The 17,888-nt window shown below is 38.6% G+C and overlaps 1 protein-coding gene across 1 annotated transcript in view; it reads left to right on the top strand.

Annotated features, from left to right (window-relative positions):
* LOC107724836 (dystrophin-related protein 2-like) overlaps positions 1–17,888 on the top strand; it is a 162,943-nt gene that overhangs the window by 140,487 nt on the left and 4,568 nt on the right. Inside the window, exons 14-20 of the mRNA XM_016533913.1 lie at positions 1,943–2,109; positions 3,319–3,430; positions 3,854–3,990; positions 4,733–4,798; positions 10,779–10,844; positions 13,079–13,219; positions 15,386–15,623. Coding sequence (XP_016389399.1) covers positions 1,943–2,109; positions 3,319–3,430; positions 3,854–3,990; positions 4,733–4,798; positions 10,779–10,844; positions 13,079–13,219; positions 15,386–15,623 — 927 coding nt within the window. The remainder of the gene's footprint in view (positions 1–1,942; positions 2,110–3,318; positions 3,431–3,853; positions 3,991–4,732; positions 4,799–10,778; positions 10,845–13,078; positions 13,220–15,385; positions 15,624–17,888) is intronic.

The raw sequence follows: 17,888 nt of genomic DNA, 5'->3' as shown, positions 1-17,888 counted from the left end.
TATATATACACACATACATACATATATATATATATATATATATATATATATTCCTGTGATGGCAAAACTGAATTTTCAGCCAGTCTTCAGTGTCACATGATCCTTCAGAAATGATGCTGCTACTATGCTGACTTGGTGCTATTAATTATTATCACAGTTTAAAGCAGTCATGCTGATTAATATTTTAGTTTAAAACCATGTTATATTTTTTCAGGAAACTTTGATGAATAGAAAGTTCAAAATAACTTTTAATATTATTTTATTTATATTTATTTGAAATGGAATTTCTTTGTAGCAATATAAAAGTCTTTACTGTCACTTTTGATCAATTTAATGCATCCCGAATGAAACTATTGTTTTCTTTAAAACCAAAAATCTTACTTACCACAAATTTTTGAACAGTAGTCATTTTTGATTGTAGCGTTCATGAAATTTCGAAACCAAGCTTTCCAAAGAGTTTGGGATCATATGCAGTACTTGCATAGAGTGTGTTTCGGACTTAATAGTCTAGGCTAATTAAGGATAATGAAGGTGAAATGCCTGCTGACACCATCTCATCTATCTTTACACATATAAGGCTGTAATTCAGAAAATGCAGGGACATCGCAGTGGAGTGTAACCTTCTGGCATTTCATTCTGCTGATGAAATTGGTGTAGGGCACAGGTTTCCTGTAGAATGGCCTAAACCATTCATTCTTAGGTCTGCCAGCCCTTAATTAAATCCTGATCCACTCAAGAGCATGTGTGCAATTTCAAGCACACATAATTAAACTTCATTTATTTTCAGTTTTTTTCCATGTCGCCTTTATAATTCTGGAAGAAATGCCAATCAGTGCTTTCCAATTACACATTTATTTTCACTGGCTGCATTAAACATGACAGACCGAGAATGACTGTATCATGCTGGTCGGCGTGTGTTTCAGCATGCGTCTAGATGAAAAGACTGGTTCACTTTGTTTGAAGTTATGGACCATCTCATGGGAAACTCTCGGCTGTCCCTGTAGAGTGCACTGTTTAGAAGATCCTCTTTTGTTGTTTCAGTGAAACTTCTGGAGTCTTCCTCTCAACTCCACACTGCACATTTTAGTCTCAGTCCCAGACCACAAACACTGCTAAAGACACACAGCCACATTGCCTTGCTCTCTCAGAAGACGACACGCTCCAGCGAATACTAAGGGCCACGGTAGAGATACTCATGTTAATTATAAAGCTCTGCCCAAGCTTCAGAGTGCGCCCAAAGGAAATCATCCTTTTAATGCATCTCCGATGTGTATTTAATGAGAATTGAGCACATTCCAGATTTTTATGTCATCCTCTTTTATTAGGGTTATTGCTTGTCATAGAGTGCACTGTTTAGAAGATCCTCTTTTGTTGTTTCAGTGAAACTTCTGGAGTCTTCCTCTCAACTCCACACTGCACATTTTAGTCTCAGTCCCAGACCACAAACACTGCTAAAGACACACAGCCACATTGCCTTGCTCTCTCAGAAGACGACACGCTCCAGCGAATACTAAGGGCCACGGTAGAGATACTCATGTTAATTATAAAGCTCTGCCCAAGCTTCAGAGTGCGCCCAAAGGAAATCATCCTTTTAATGCATCTTCGATGTGTATTTAATGAGAATTGAGCACATTCCAGATTTTTATGTCACCCTCTTTTATTAGGGTTATTGCTTGTCATCCATTTCCTACTGTGTCAATATAACAAGGGGCCGCCTCTCTGAGATTGTATCCTTTGCTTTCACGGGGCTGTGATTGCCCTCTATCACATGAGTACTTTTAAGGGACATGCTCTGATAGGGTGCTTGTGCCCATCAGCTACCAGAAGTTGTTTTGGTGCTTAATTGGGCATGCATAATGAACAATATGTTTTCTGGGTATCTGGATTCATGCTACTTGGTGCTGTGTGATTTTTATGCTGTGTCTTCTGTGTCTACCTCTAGGCTCCAGGTAAGTCAGTAATTGAGGTGTCTCACTTTCTGGAGTGGATGGGCCTAGAGCCTCAGTCGGTGGTGTGGCTTCCTGTTTTGCATCGGGTGACCGTGGCTGAGACAGCCAAGCACCAGGCACGCTGCTACATCTGTAAACAGTGCCCTATCAAGGGCTTCAGGTGAGCTGCTGCAGCGCTGAGTAGTTTTTTGGAGAAAGACGGCACAGATCTCTCTATCTTTGTTTTTTAACTACTCAAAATAAATTATTCAAAAATCTTCTTTTAGCTGATCAAAGGGTTTGATGTAATAGCATTCAAGCTAAGAACTACAGAGGGAGTAGTATACATGGGTTGTTAATGGACTGAATTTGTGTAAATTATTTGAGCTGAGCTTAAATGAATATGTGAATACTGTTAAATTTATATTAATTTTATTTTTTAATTTGGCAAAAATCTTTGTTACATATTTTCATTTATTATTTATTTTTTGATATTTAGTTTTAATCATATTTATTTTTGTCTCTTATTTATGTTGTTTTTCCAAAAAAAAAAGAGTAGGATTACCCCGCTGCTTATTAACCAGAATACATTATGTACACTACCGTTCAAAAATTTGGGGTCAGTAAGATTTTTTTTTTAAAGAAAGAAATTAATACTAATATTGTAAATTGATCAAATGTGACAGTAAAGATTTTTCTCCTTACTTTTTTTTTTATTTCAAATAAATGCTGTTCATTTTAAACTTTCTATTAATCAAAGAATTCTGAAAAAAGTATTACCGTTTCCACAAAAATATTAATCAGCCCAACTGTTTTCAACATTTATAATAAGAAGAAATGTTTCTTGAGCAGCAAATCAGCATATTAGAATAATTTCTGAAGGATCATGTGATACTGAAGACTGGAATGAAGTCTGCTGAAAATTCAGCTTTGCCATCACAGGAATAAATTACATTTTAAAATATATTAAAACAGTTATTTTAAATTGTAATAATATTTTACTGTATTTTTGATCAAATAAATGCACCCTTGGTGAGCATGAGATACTTATTTTTAAAAACATTAAAACATTTTACCAAACCCAAACCTCTGAATGGTACTGTAGAGTACAGTAAGTAATATTGTGTTTTGTATGCTGGTTTTCAGGTGTCCCCACCCTTCATTGATCTACTTCAGTAGAAACAGCCAAGTTTTGCTGGTGAACACAAGTGGCTATAATATCCCACCATTTAGACCTATACTAAACCATCACTATCCAGCATAAAGCACCCTGCTAGTTTTAAATCGTTATTATCAGCAGGGTGGTTGAGATTCATTATTTTAATCTATTCATAATCCTAAAATTAACACCTCAATAATTGGATGTAAAATGTGTGTCTGCCTGTTTCAGATACCGAAGTCTGAAACAGTTCAATGTGGACATCTGCCAGACGTGTTTTCTGACAGGCAGAACTACCAAGGGCAAGAAACTACACTACCCCATCATGGAGTACTACACCCCGGTACTTATGCTTTGTTACTTGCAGAGGTTTTTTCCTTGCCAACTGGCAGCTTTTTGCTTGCTCAAAGGTTTCAGATTCAATCACTATTGTACAAGGCACTACACAAAATGAATATGAATTGAACCAAATTGATCTCCTGCAGTGAAATACAGCACAAGGCTATTTGCTTAATGGTTTTCCCATGCTCCAGTCTGAGTTTTATAGGTGGGCGTCTTTATTACGCACCGGCTTTCTGTGGCTGCTCAAAAGATGATAGATTGAGATGGGAGGAAGACGAATGTTCTGTGGAGGAACTGATGTACTGGCTGTGTCGGAGGCATGTTACTAAGGGGATGTGTTGTGTCTCAATCGCTCATGTTCTTTCATTTTTCTCTCCGCTGGCTCTTTTTCTATCTATCTCTCTCTCTTTCTGAATCATTCCAGACGACCTCAGGCGAGAAGATGCGGGACTTCGCAAAGACACTAAAGAACAAGTTCCGCTCGAAGCAGTATTTTAGTAAACACCCTCAGAGGGGATACCTGCCTGTTCAATCAGTACTGGAGGTGGAGAGTTCTGAGACGTGAGTCTGACTTCCTGTCTCTGCTGATGAGAATCACACCTAAGCGCCTTTGTGTTTTTTTTGAAGGTTTATAAGTGGAGAACTGAGGGACTGAACAAAGTGCACTGCAAGCAATTATTTTCTTCCCTGTAGAAAAGAAACATTTTAAACCAGCTTAAGATGCCTTGATGGCATTAGCTGGTCTGTTGACTGGTTTTAGTCACATTTCAGGTCATCAGACTGGGAGACCAGCTGGCTGCTCAGGTTAACCAGCTAGGTAATTTGTTGGTTTTAGCAGCCTCACCAAGGTGGTCGTCAGGTGGTTCCCATCCTGACTAGCTTTAAACTCCCAAAACTGCTCTAAAGTGAGCAATCGGATCACCCTGGCTAGCATGAGAGACCAGCTAAGACCCACAAATCTTAGACCATCTTATTTTTGTCTTGCTTTCTTATAAAAATATCTAAGCATCCTTAAAACCATAAAAATTGAGTTGAGATAAAGATAAAAACCTAGGTGGTTTGCTGGTCTTTCCTGGATTAAGCTGATTTCCCAGCCTCGCCAAGGTGGTCTCCAGCTGGTTTAACAGGTCAACCATCTGTTTTCCCATCCTGATTAGCTGAAAGCATCCAAAACCCCTCTAAAGCAAGCAAAAGGATCAGACTGACCAACCTCATAGACCGGTTAAGACCAGAAAACTAGGCATTCATACATACAGTAACAAGCTACTTTGCTAACAGATGTGTGTGTTCTTGTTTTTGACAGGCCCTGCACATCTCCCAGGCTGCCTCATGCGGACACACACAGCCGGATCGAGCATTTTGCCAGCAGGTACGAGTTCAGCCTCACACGGACAGTGATCACGCCTCACTTATGCTCTGATATTCTCCCAGCAGCCACTTCTGCTCACTCCCCTGAGCTCTGATTGGCATATTGATCCCCTTTGCATGGGCACAGTGTTCCAAACAGCAGGGCCTTAACAACAGCCTGGGAGGAAGTGAGAGGGGTGTGAGAAAGAGAGAGAGGGTTATAAAAAGTGAGATAGAGTGAGAGATAGCATTCAGAGGGGTGGACAGGGGTCAGCTGCTTTCCACTAGAAGAATGAAAGCTCAACCTACAAGGTCTGGAGGGCTTGAGGTGGCTGCCAGCACGGATCAGTCTCATTCTGGCCGGACGGAATGCACATTACACGCTCAGGAAACACACACACAGACATGGACTTGTCCTCAAACATGTTAAAATGCTTGCTCATACTTACACACAGTTATATCCGTGGGGTTTAGAATTAGGTGCAGTAGTACTTCAGGCTTTTGTCACGCTCACACACATTTGAAGTCACACAAAAACAACATTTCTGTAATTTCTCTACTGAAAAAAAAAAAAACTGGTTTTAACCAGCCTATACTTGTTTTGTGGTCTTCCAGCCTGGTCAAGCAGGTGTTTAGCTGGATAAAAGTGTGCCAAATTCATCTAAGACTAGCCAAAAGACTGGCTTGGGAGTCCAGATTAGACTGGTTTAAGGTTTTTTTTTTTTTTGGTAACACTTTACTTGAAGCCTTTATATACTGTATATAATGCATTATAAATAAATAATTGTAGCTTAAAAAAGTTAAAATGGATTACAATATTTGCAGATTCCTTGTTACATCTAAAATTGGTTGTTTGCTGTGTTTTAATGTATATATTTTGTAAAGATTTAACAATTAATAGATACGTAGTATAATTTATTATAACTGTTTACAAATATTCATATCATACAATGCATTATAAAGAACTTTTATAATGCATTATGCATGAAGGATTCAAGTAAAGTGTTCGTTTTCAGCAGGATTCACTCGCCCTTTTGTTGTTCCAAACCCATATGACTTTATTTCTTTTGTGGAAAGGTTTAGCAGAATGTTCACGCCACTCTTGAAATATATGCAAATGTAAATGTGATCTAGAGTTAGTGGTGGAGGGAAAAATGTTGAATAATTGGTCAGTACTGCTTAACTGATGTATCCAAAAGAGTTTAATACTTTGACACTCAAGTAAAATGCTGTAAGAGTAACAGAAAAACAGAGAAACCCTGTATGAGACCAGTATCAAATAATAAAACCAATATAATAACCAATACGACAGTAAAACAATTTACATCATACAATTACTAAGTGAAAAATGTGAAATCATTTACCTAATAACCCTTTAAATGCGATGCACAATACACAATAAAAAAAGGGGAAACCAACACGTGATTACAGTCTGCGCTCTTCATAACGCATGCACACACTGACAATGGGAAGCAGTTTATACAATCACATTGTGTGTGTTTGTTACAACTATGTCAAAATTAAATTCTGAATGAAAACAATTCCAATGCGAAATGCATAATCAATATAAACAAATTCCATTTAAGGAATTGTCGGGTCATTTACAGTTGAAAATTACATGGGTTTAGAATAACATGAATGTGAGTAAAATCTTCATGTTTGGCTGAACTAACCCTTTAATTCGGCTGTGGAAGCGCAGTGAAGCCAATGGCCCAATGTGACTGGTTTGGTTTGACTGCAGCAAACGATCAGGGATATGCTCCTCTGGCCCATCTAACTTCCCTGCCAACTACCTAAATACACACAAGCACATGCACACATGAACGCACAGATCAGCCCTTTGCCTACCCTACCATACTGTGCTGCCAACTGTCTCAGCTCACACCCTGCTGCAGCTCTTATCTGTACTACAAATAAACGAGAGCGCACACACACATTCTCTCTGTCTGCTTGTGTCCTTTTGTCTTCATCTATGTCTCCTCCTCTGTCATATGCTTGATTTCTACTCCTGCCTTTCAATGTCTTATTTCATTTCCCTCTTTCCTTCCTAATATCAATCACTTAACATATCCCACTTCTTCCTCTTGTCTTGTACTTTTTAATTCCCCAAATTTGTCTCTTCTCTCTCTCTCATGCTATCTCTGGTTTCCCAACCCACATCAGTGCCATCTGCGTTAGTTGTTCCTGCTCAAAACAATATTCGTTGTTTTTATTCAACTGTCACCAGTTAATATGTTTCACAGGGCTCTGTTTGTGTCTGACTGAATGTGTAAAATGTTCTGGGATCGTCGGCTCCCAGAATGCCAACAGCCTTGACTAAATTAGATAAGAAAATGCCTGAATATTTAAAACACTCGGGGACATGACATAATTTTTTTTTTTTTTACATTGCACATATCACTGGATACAAATGACATGGTAAAAGTGTACTTCAGTGACATGAACAAAAAACTGATGGGTTGGTTGATGGCTTAAAATATTCATTTTTTTATTATTTGCAATATTTATCATAAATTGTTTATTATCTGTTTATTATCTGAGCGATTTATCACCGCTTTATACCCAGTGAAGATTATTTTTATCTCCACATTTTTGTTCTTGCATCCATTTATACATTTACTTAATCACAAATTGTGATCAAACTGTCACTTATTAGCGGCATTATCTGATTTGCCTTGTTTCTTTATTGAATTTGGCCGTTAAAACATTTCTGACAAATGAAAAACATGCTAATAAGCACGGTCTCGTTTGATTCTTTGATCTCAATGTGCTTTCAGAAAATGCTCGAGCTTTCCATTTATGTCCTTGCTTTTGTACATTTATGCATTATTAAACTATACTACTTGATCTAAGTGTCGGCTAAATAAGAAAAGACAAGCGTTTTATTGCTGCAAAGATGCTTTCATAAAAAAATGAAAAATCCAGTTGCCTTTGGAAGCCCATTGGAAAATCACTTTCATTCACTTTTATCTGATAGTTCTGTCCTTCGCAGAATATGAACGATAGAGAGCATGTGCTAAATGAGGTGGCACATTATTTATTTCCAACATTGTCAAGACTAGCTTTGAACTCTAATAGAAAATTAAATCCTTGTCAGATGTTTCGGATGTGGTATCTGCAGTACGAGCGCAGAGGAAGAACATCATAGGCAAGGGAACGGAGATTGTATGTGCGTTTAAAGGCTAATCCAGAGTAATGACTGAAGGACCTCAACATCGAGGGGGTGGGAGAATAAATCCACTGGCATTTGATGGTCTAGACTCGCCATACAGGGGTGGATTTGCTTGGATATGACAGAGTAAGTGGTCTGTACTGACAGCCTTTCATCTGAAGAACAGACAGCATATCAGAAAGGCTGAACCACTGTTCTGAATCTCAACACACAATGTCCATTTCAAGACAGGGCTTCTCAAAGGAGGAAATAGTTTGTCATGTACTTGCTGATCTGTATTTGTAACCTCTCTTTTTCTCTCAATCAAGAGACCACACTGACCACACACTGAGAAACCCATTTAAACCACTACAAAGACATGCGTGTATAACCTCAAACTCCATTTGACCTCGCACCACAGAATCTGTAACATCATCAGCGGTTCCTAGTAACACATTTGATTGGATCTAGCTGATGGAGGTTTCAGTGGATTCAATTAGGAGTCGTCCCAGCCAGGCGGAGGGGTTAACCAGGTCAGCCAGTGCCACCGTCATTGGCTGAAGGACACCTGGTTTTGTGAATGTGTATCGACTTTCTGCTATTCCCTAAGGCAGCCCCATCCTGCATGTGTGTTCTCTAGTCTGCAATTCAGAGCTTTCTCTGGCAACTTTCCTAGCAACACGACATGAATGCACTTAGCACTCCTCATTACGGTCGCTATAGAGGCTCTTATATTGTTGCTAATTCACAGGCTGTCCTGGTAAGGTAGTGAAATCTCCCCAGTCTCTCACCTAAGGGTAAGCTAAGGCAGGGAAAGTGCAGAGCATTGCTAAAAGCAAACTTTCACCCCTGCATTGCTAATGGTAAGCACTGGGACCATTGTCCGCTCCCTGTTGTGTTGAGAACACCTCTGTTGTGCAGGGTTAATTTTGTCTGTTCTGGATGACACTCAGAATTTTGCTAGTGGCGCAGGGTGAACCTTCTAGCCATGCAAACTCATTTTCATATATTGTTGCATTCTGAAAAGGGTGGAAGTGCAATTTGTTGCATTATCAATGTTGCCACAAGGAGTGCAATAGTGAACTGTAGCATAGACCGAAGACGTTGTAGAGCAGGGGTGTTCAAACCTGTCCCTGGAAGGCCACTGTCCTGCAAAGTTTAGCTTTAGCCCTTATGAAACACACCTGAACCAAGTAATCAAGGTTTTCAGACTCCCTAGAAACTTCCAGGCAAGTGTGTTGAAGCTGGTTGGAGCTAAACTCCGCAGGACGTTGGCCCTCCAGGAGCAGGACTGGACACCCCTGTTATAGAGACAGATTTTGTAAGACATTTCTGGAAAACTAATTTGAAACCATATGTATTGTGAAAAGTGCTACACAAATATTTGTGACTTGATTAGCTAGACCAGCCTGAAATGTTTAATTTATTACTCTATCTATTTTTAGAAGATTATTAGAAGTAAGATTATTTATTTATATAAGAAATTGTTGTTTTACAGCAAGGATGCATTTAATTACAAGATTTTATTTCAAATAAATGCTGTTCTAATCATCAAAGTATCCTGAAAAAATAGGTAGAGCTAGACCAGCCTGAAATGTTTAATTTATTACTCTATCTATTTTTAGAAGATTATTAGAAGTAAGATTATTTATTTATATAAGAAATTGTTGTTTTACAGCAAGGATGCATTTAATTATAAGATTTTATTTCAAATAAATGCTGTTCTAATCATCAAAGTATCCTGAAAAAATAGGTAGTACAACTGATAATAATAAATGTTTCTTGACACCAAATCAGCATATTAGAATGATTTCTGAAGGATCATGTGACACTGAAGACTGGAGTAATGGCTGCTGAAAATTCAGCTTTGCCATCACAGGAATTCATTGTTTTTAAAAATATATTAAAATAGAAACCAGTTACTGTAAATTGTAATAATATTTCACAATATTACTGTTCTTACTGTATTTTTGATCAAATAAATGCAGCCTTGGTGAGCATAAGAGACTTTGTTCAGAAACATTAAAAAATCTTAACGAACCCAAACTTTTGAACGTTAGTGTATGTTGTTGAAATGTAAGCTTGATTTCATTCTTTCTCCATTTAAGTTGATAGGAGCTCTACAATTGCCTATATAGAAAATATTTTCAATACTTTTGCAATTGCGTTTGGTGCAGCTAGATACATAGAAATTGCTCATTTTAGCTTTGATTTGGCTTTAGGTTGACACAAGGACTAAAGCTGCAGTGGACCGTAAAGCATTCATACTGTATACCTTCGGGCAATGGCATGTCAGTTGTATGCCACGTAATCTGTAATGCATGATGAAGATCTTTTTCGTATTCTGTTTTTACCATGCCACTTGTGGCAAGGAATGCAAACTTGCGAGGTGTTTGAGTGAAAGTACCCAGGAGAGGTGTTTATGTCATAAAAATTGACAAATGAAGTGAAAGGGGAACAGATTCTCCCCTGGCTTTGTCATGGAGAGAAAAAGAAGAGGGTGAAGCCGCGAGGCACAGCTTCGGCAGTTGCATGACAATTTGCCACCCAGGTTAGTCGCGCACGGTATCGGAAAAGTCAGGGTAGGATAACAGCATGTGATTTTTAGGTTGGAGTAACTGCTCTAAGGTGTCTCCTATGCAGTCACTGAGATGTCTTGATGAGTCACAGCTGTCATCTTCTTTTCCTCTGCCAAACGTGTGCTATTCCGTTCTTCCGCATCTTGCATTTGAAGCCACTGTCCACAAACAAATTACAGTGCATGGTGACTTTGCCTTTGTACGCCTTTCTATATGATTTGACCCGTGTTCTGTAATATGACATTCTCATTTCACTTGCTTGTTCTTTTCAGGTTGGCAGAAATGGAGAACCAGAACTGTTCCTTTTTCACCGACAGTCTCTCTCCGGATGAAAGTTTGTGAGTACACCACCTCCCACACACACTCGAATCTGTCCTCATGCATGGGTGTGTGGATGTGCGCATGGCCATGCATGCATGCCTTCATGTTTGGTGTGGCTGGGCAGTCACATTAATTAAAAAAGGTAATGAAAACAACCCATGGCAATGTGCTCGTTCACCCTCCGTCGTATTAAGTCTGTGTGATTAAGGAGCACAACAGTAGGGATGAATAGAGCAGGCTTGGATGTTGACAGGAGAAAGAGAGAGAGAGTTAGTTAGTTAGTTAGGCTATTGAAATACTACCGAACAAGATGTTAAGAGCTGCAGGCCCAGCGGACATGTGAAAGCCACTGAAATATGAGCCTATATAGGTGAAATTAGGTGAGCCCTCAGAAAATCAAACTAATAGAAGAGGTCAGATCATCACAGCCCAGAGTCATGGCTGCACATGTTTTGTGCTGGAAATGGCTCTGTGTTTGTGCACGAGTGAGAGAAAGAAGGACATTTAAAGGAATAGTTCACCCAAAAATGAACTTGTCCTCATGTCGTTCCAAAGCTTTATGATTTTCTTTCTTCCATGGAACACAAAAGAATCTCTTTTCAAAGCAATTACAATAAGTTATCCAGCTTTAAAAAGCGATGCAAAAGGGCCATTAAACCATAATAAAAGTGGTTCACCTGACTCATGCACTGTATTCCAAGTAATTGTATTATATTAAGCCATACAATAACCTTGTGTGAGGAACACACAAAAATGTATGTTGTTACTCACTAAAAATATTCATCGCAACTGTTAATTGTGACCAGATTCTTTAAAAAGATTCAACTTAAAAGAATAATTCACAGTCAAACTCATGACCCGAAGAGAATTAGTTATTGGGAAGAATTGTAGCATAAAATAATATATTATAAATCAATAATACTATAACACTACTAATAATAATACCAAAAATATGTAGTTTATAAAATACATGTTTATTACGTGCTCAGCAGTAATGTTTTTTTCTAAGGTACACTTATAAAAGATACTTAAATGTCCTAATTGAACTGTGACCTAATCCTGGCTCAATCTAAGCCCTGTCTGTGAAACCAGGCCATAGTGTTTCTGTTGTTAACCTAAAAATTCACACTCTGTGTAACTCCATATTAAACTGATTTTACTATGACTAGATCAGCAGCAAGCATGTGAGGTTGTCATGGCAACCAGATACATAACATTAATTATTGCTGCGCTAAACTTAGCAATAAACATGCTGAAAATAATACACTATAAACATGTTTGTCAACGCAGTCTCAATGTAGGCGTTTGTTAAGCAAATCAAGGAATGAATTACATACTGCTTTAAAACAGACATCTGTTGGGCATGATTCAAGTTACAAACGCACAATTTAGTAAATCTTACTGCAAATAGGCGATTTTTATATTGTAAAATTTGTGTTTAAGTTTGGTTCCATGTAAATTAAATAACATTTGGTTGTAAATGTTCCTTGTCTGATATAATTGTAGAACACACTGAGCCGCTATTATGGCTGTATCCAGCTTATACGGTGTCATATGGCATCGGCATCCTCTTTTCTTTCCTTTTTTTTTTTTGGGTTAGGTCGAGATTTCTCTAGGCAGAGAGAGACAGTGCATCAGTGAGTAATGTATTATATTTACTTGACAGGGCATAATGTGCCATTTCAGTGGCTTTTACCAAATCTTCCTCGTCCAGAGGTCTATACTGTAAGTGGCCTTTGTTTACAGATGGCCCATGTTATGGAACCTCTATAATTACAGCAGAGTGCATGAAAACAGCTAGTTTTTATTGTTGATGTGACTAATGTGAGAGTCGTGATTATTATTACAGAGCTTCCTGTGTGTAGTGGTAATTTTTTTTTGCTCATCCTGTGTGCCTGTATATTAGCTGTGCCTATTTAGCTTGTTGTATTTTATGGCATGGAGAGTGCTTGGATTACCAGAAGTGTGCGTGTTTGTGATCGCCGCTTGTTCAGCATCTACGCTGCTGTTTGTTTTATGGATGATGGTGTGTGTAAGTCTGTGTTTACATACACTCTAAAGACGCCATGTGCAGTTTATGCAGAATATGTGTGCATGTGTTCTGTGTTGATATGCCACTGCTTCATTGTGTGCATTTGGCTTACGTACCTGCTGCTTTGTGTGCATGCTTGGCGCTGTGTGTGTCTGTCTGCTGCTGTGTGGCACCGCTAATGTGTTCAGTGTGCACTGTCTCCTGTGTGGGGGGACTCAGGGATGAAGATCAGTACCTCCTACGTCACTCCAGCCCCGCCCTCGAGCAGGACTCCCCCCACGGCCACCTGCTGGCCCACCTGGACTGCCAGAACAGAGAAGAGCTGCAGCGCACCCTCCAGCGCCTGGAGAACGAGAACAGGTGAGGGCACAGCCAGGGGCATGTTCACACTTTCACACTTGAAGCTGAAATATGCAAATTGTGCAACACTAATGTGAATTCCAAAAATACCTAGAATTTTAGATTTTTTTGAAGAACATGTGAATGATATTTAACCATGCAAAACCTGATAGTGATGCTTATTAGTTATTAGTTCAATTTTTTTAGTTGTTAGTTCAATGAAAGCTTCTTTGGTGCTTTTTTTGTTGTTGCTTGTTTTATTGTCCACCAGACAACAAAACTACATATTATGTATTATAAATGTAGTAAAAAGGTTATAATAATCGATTAAATTATATTTGATAAAGTTATAATTTAATAACGTTATTATGTTGTGCACATTTGTTTCTTAAGTAAATGCATCGTGTTTTAAGGATGTTTATAAATACTGAAATCATTTTGTAGAGAAATAAAACTATTAAATGGTTTCACTGAGGGTTATGCTGAACTTGTTTTAAATAATTGGGGGTAAAATTATTTGTCTTTGTAACTTTTTGACTTTCAGTTTCTGGCTGTGATTGACTGCACTTTGTGTTGGCACTTTAAATTTCACAGCTTTTCAGAGGATTAAGATAGAGCTAATACTTTTAAATTGGCTGAGATAAAATGTGTTGCTGGGAAACGGTGGACAATAGTACGATTATGATGGTTAGTGTGGGTCAAAAACAGTGATCTTTTGACCTGCGTCAAATGAACGAGGTGTGCTCTTTAGACCTTAAAACAGCTTCAAACATCAGCAGAAACACAAAAAAAGTCTATTTGGTCTACCATTTCATTTCATCCCGAAGGCTATTGTTACAGCTGTGATTCATTTATGAGTTTTGTCTTCAGCGTAAATCCTGACCTTTAAGTCATTCTCTCATGTGGTCTTGCTTTGTTATAGGTGAGTAATAGGTCAATAAAGGAAGATTAATTGTTAGTGTCTGCAGGGGATCTGCAACCTTAACCTCCTGAATAAATCAGGGCTTCCCGCTGTCATTATTGGGATAGAAAGAGCTGAGTGATGGCTGCTCTGTTAAACACCCATTTTGTGTTATTTCTTTTGTCTTTTTTCATTCAATTTTATTTTATTTTACTGGGTTATAATAACAATTTCTTAACAAGAATATGTGTGTGTGTATGTATACTGTATATAATAAAATAAAACAAATAAATAATTATATATATATTATCAAATTATTTATAATTATTACATTCAATTATTTTAATAATTATTTACATAGTAATTATTTAAATATTTATATATTTAATATTTAAGGTATTTAAAGATAAATTTAAATATGTTATAATAAATATTTATATGAATTTATATTTATCTAAAATAAGATAACATTTAAAAATTAAATGAAATTTAGAAGGATAAAAAACTTTTCCTGTTTAAAGGGGTAGTTCACCCAAAAATTTAAATTTGATGTTTATCTGCTTACCCCCAGGGCATCCAAGATGTAGGTGACTCTGTTTCTTCAGTAGAACACAAACAAAGATTTTTAACTCAAACCGTTGCAGTCTGTCAGTAATATAATGGCAGTCAATGGGCTCCACGGCTTTGAGAGTAAAAAAAACATACACAGACAAAACCAAATTAAACCCTGCGGCTCGTGACGATACATTGAGGTCTTAAGACATGAAACGATCGGTCTGTGCAAGAAACTGAACAGTATTTATATCATTTTTTACCTCTGATCCACCGCAATGTCCAACTGTCCTGAGTGCGTTCACAACATACGGCGCGTGACGCGTGACGCGTGTACGTGCTCTGGCATAGTAGACGCATGAGCTGAAGCGATCTGTCGCGCGTATACGTCACTCATTGGATGTTGTGAACGCGCTCAGGAGTTAAAAATCTTCGTTTGCGTTCTACTGAAGAAACAAAGGCACCTACATCTTGGATGCCCCGGGGGTAAGCAGATAAACATCAAATTTTCACTTTTGGGTGAACTATCCCTTTAAGATACAAAATGAATTTGTATAGGCTGAGTATGAGAGAATTCTATATTGAGTAAAGAAACATGATTGTATCACATTTGTTTAAAGTAACAACTTTTGTCTAGATGTTGCATGCATAATGATCTAAATGATGATGATGCCAAGAAAGCAATAGTGATGATGATGATGATGATGATGATGATGGTGTTGTCTTTCCTGTAGGGTGCTGCAGGGTGAGTATCGGCGGCTGAAGTGGAAGCACGAAGAGGCAGCAGCATCACCCCAGCTGCTGGAGCCAGGTCCAGGTTCACCGGCCGTTCAGCAGGATGAGGAGCTCTTAGCCGAGGCTCGAGTCCTTCGACAGCACAAGTCCCGCCTGGAGACGCGAATGCAGATTCTGGAGGACCACAACAAGCAACTGGAGTCCCAGCTACGCAGACTCAGAGAACTACTGCTGCAGGTGAGATTTATGAGATATAAACATATGCCTGTATACTAAAAAAAAGGAGCGGTATGCCCACAGTGAGTACTAAAGTGTTAGCCAGAATAGATTATAATGATAGAAACAGTGAAGGAATGGTGCGTAGGGAGTTGTATGAATATGTTACCACTGTACAGGGAGGGACATGAACAGGTAAATCAGGGCCTTCTGCACTGGTAAGTTTAACGTTAAATGTTTATGGGTTTGAAGGAATGTTTTGAGATTTAAAAACAGCCACTATGAGAGAAACAAAGATAGGCTTTCTTACAAAATATACTGAAAAGGGAGGTAGAGGGAGGAAGACGATGTATTTGAAGCTCCCTGCAAAAAGAGTAGGGATGCGACTGAACAGACGAGGATAGTCCGTATCATAGACTGTATCATATGTAGAAGGGTAAAAGTCAGGCAAGAGATGCTTACTAATGCAGGTTCAGTAAGGACAAGGAGACGAGGAACTAGAAAAGACTTGTCTCAGGTGATAGGAGAAGAGATGTGAAAACAGAAAGATTTTTTTTAAAAGTCACTATTATTGATACCTGAAAAGAGATGGAGGACGAGAGAGTGCAGGAAAGCACACTACATTCTGGTGAATTGCTTCTGGTAAATTGCAAAGATGGGAAGGAAGACTTAGAGAGAGATTATATATGGGGAAGGACACCATTGATGGAGATAGAATCATATAGATGGAGTGGGTAGAAGGTAAGTCATTTCTTGAACTGACGTACATGGAGCTTAAAGTCACCATGAAATCAAAATGGAAAATTCTTATTTTTTAATGGAATACTGTAGTGTTTATTATAAATAATTTATCTGTGCACTTCATTATTTTTTTTAAATTCATGTGCCCTCTTAATCTTTAATCAAAAATGTCAACCTCCCCCTCAAAACGACTCAACTTCTCTTTCAGTCACGAGCTATGGCGCAAGGGCGGAGCTAGTGACATGAGGGGTAAACGCTGGGATAAACGACAGGGGGGAAAGCTGAAGCTGATGCTTCACTTTATAGCACTGACACCAGTCATGAGGGAGTACGTTACCCCTAAACATTGAAAAGATATTAGGATATTACGACAACATTACTCTTAGGACATCGCAAACTAATTTTCTTTCATGAATATGGCTTAACCTGATGGAGGACGTGCTCAGTCATTCAGGCAGTCTCTCTCTCTCTCGTGCGCGCGCGCTGTTTAGGCATGTTTTGTGCCATTGATCGTCGTTGTCATCCTTAATAAATAAAACATTTATTGTTGCTTGGGTGTCGGCGGTGAATCCAGTGGAGAGAAAACCCCCACCACTAACTGCAAACTGGCATTCAGATCTGCCTCCATTTTGTTAGCAACGCCCCAACTTCCAACGATCCAATCAGTTCCCGAAGGACGAAATCAAGTCCTGCCCTCTCATTTCAGATGCCGTTTTACTCGTATATACGTCACAGTAGAGAAGAAAAGACAATCGCAACTTCCGTTTCATGCCGACTTTAAGGAGCGAGATGACAGAATAGAGTGGGCAGAAAAAGGATTCTTTTCTTTAGTCAAAGAAAGACAGAAAGCAGGCCGAGGAGGGAAAAGAAAAGCTCAGGCAGTGCTGAGTGAATGGGATAAGAGGTGGTTGTGCAGAAAAAAGAGAGGTAGTGCTGCAGAGGTATGATTGGCAGGCTGGATGGAATGAAAGAGCGGAGCAAAAACACTGAGGCTGTAGCTGTAGGCGAAAAGGAATTAGACGGAAATAGAGGGAAGGAACAGGGGGAGAGAGATCGACTTAACCTATAAAAATGAGCGAGAGATGTGTCATGGGGAAGCAATAATGTGCAGGGATTGTGGAGATATGAACTCTTCGTTCTGCACCCTTAGAAAGTCGCTGGGAAAGTTACAGTCTTACCTCTGTGGACATCTCTGCAAGGCGATAAAAGAGTTTAACTTTGAATAAATTTGAGGTATTCATGCAAACAGCCTCAATCAACTCATCTCCCTCTCTCAAAAAAGCTAGTGTTCTCTTGATTCGTATCAGTTTATTTCATCCCTCAAGAAAATACACCATTTTTGTAATGTATGGAAAAGGGGCCAAATCCCTGCTCGATAAACAGAAGTTTGGATTTTTGACAGCATTTGAAAACTTGTTTTTCTCATCGAAGAACCCAACAATAGTATTTTGTTATTTTGCTAGGCTAGTAAACTGCATACTGAACAGTATACAGTGGGTACGGAAAGTATTCAGACCCCCTTAAATTTTTCACTCTTTGTTATAT

Source organism: Sinocyclocheilus rhinocerous, unplaced genomic scaffold, assembly GCF_001515625.1.
Source record: "Sinocyclocheilus rhinocerous isolate Xijiao unplaced genomic scaffold, SAMN03320098_v1.1 scaffold1687, whole genome shotgun sequence".
NCBI lineage: Eukaryota > Metazoa > Chordata > Actinopteri > Cypriniformes > Cyprinidae > Sinocyclocheilus > Sinocyclocheilus rhinocerous.
The sequence above is the reverse complement of the archived record's forward strand: the minus strand, read 5'-3'. Positions and strand labels throughout refer to the sequence as shown.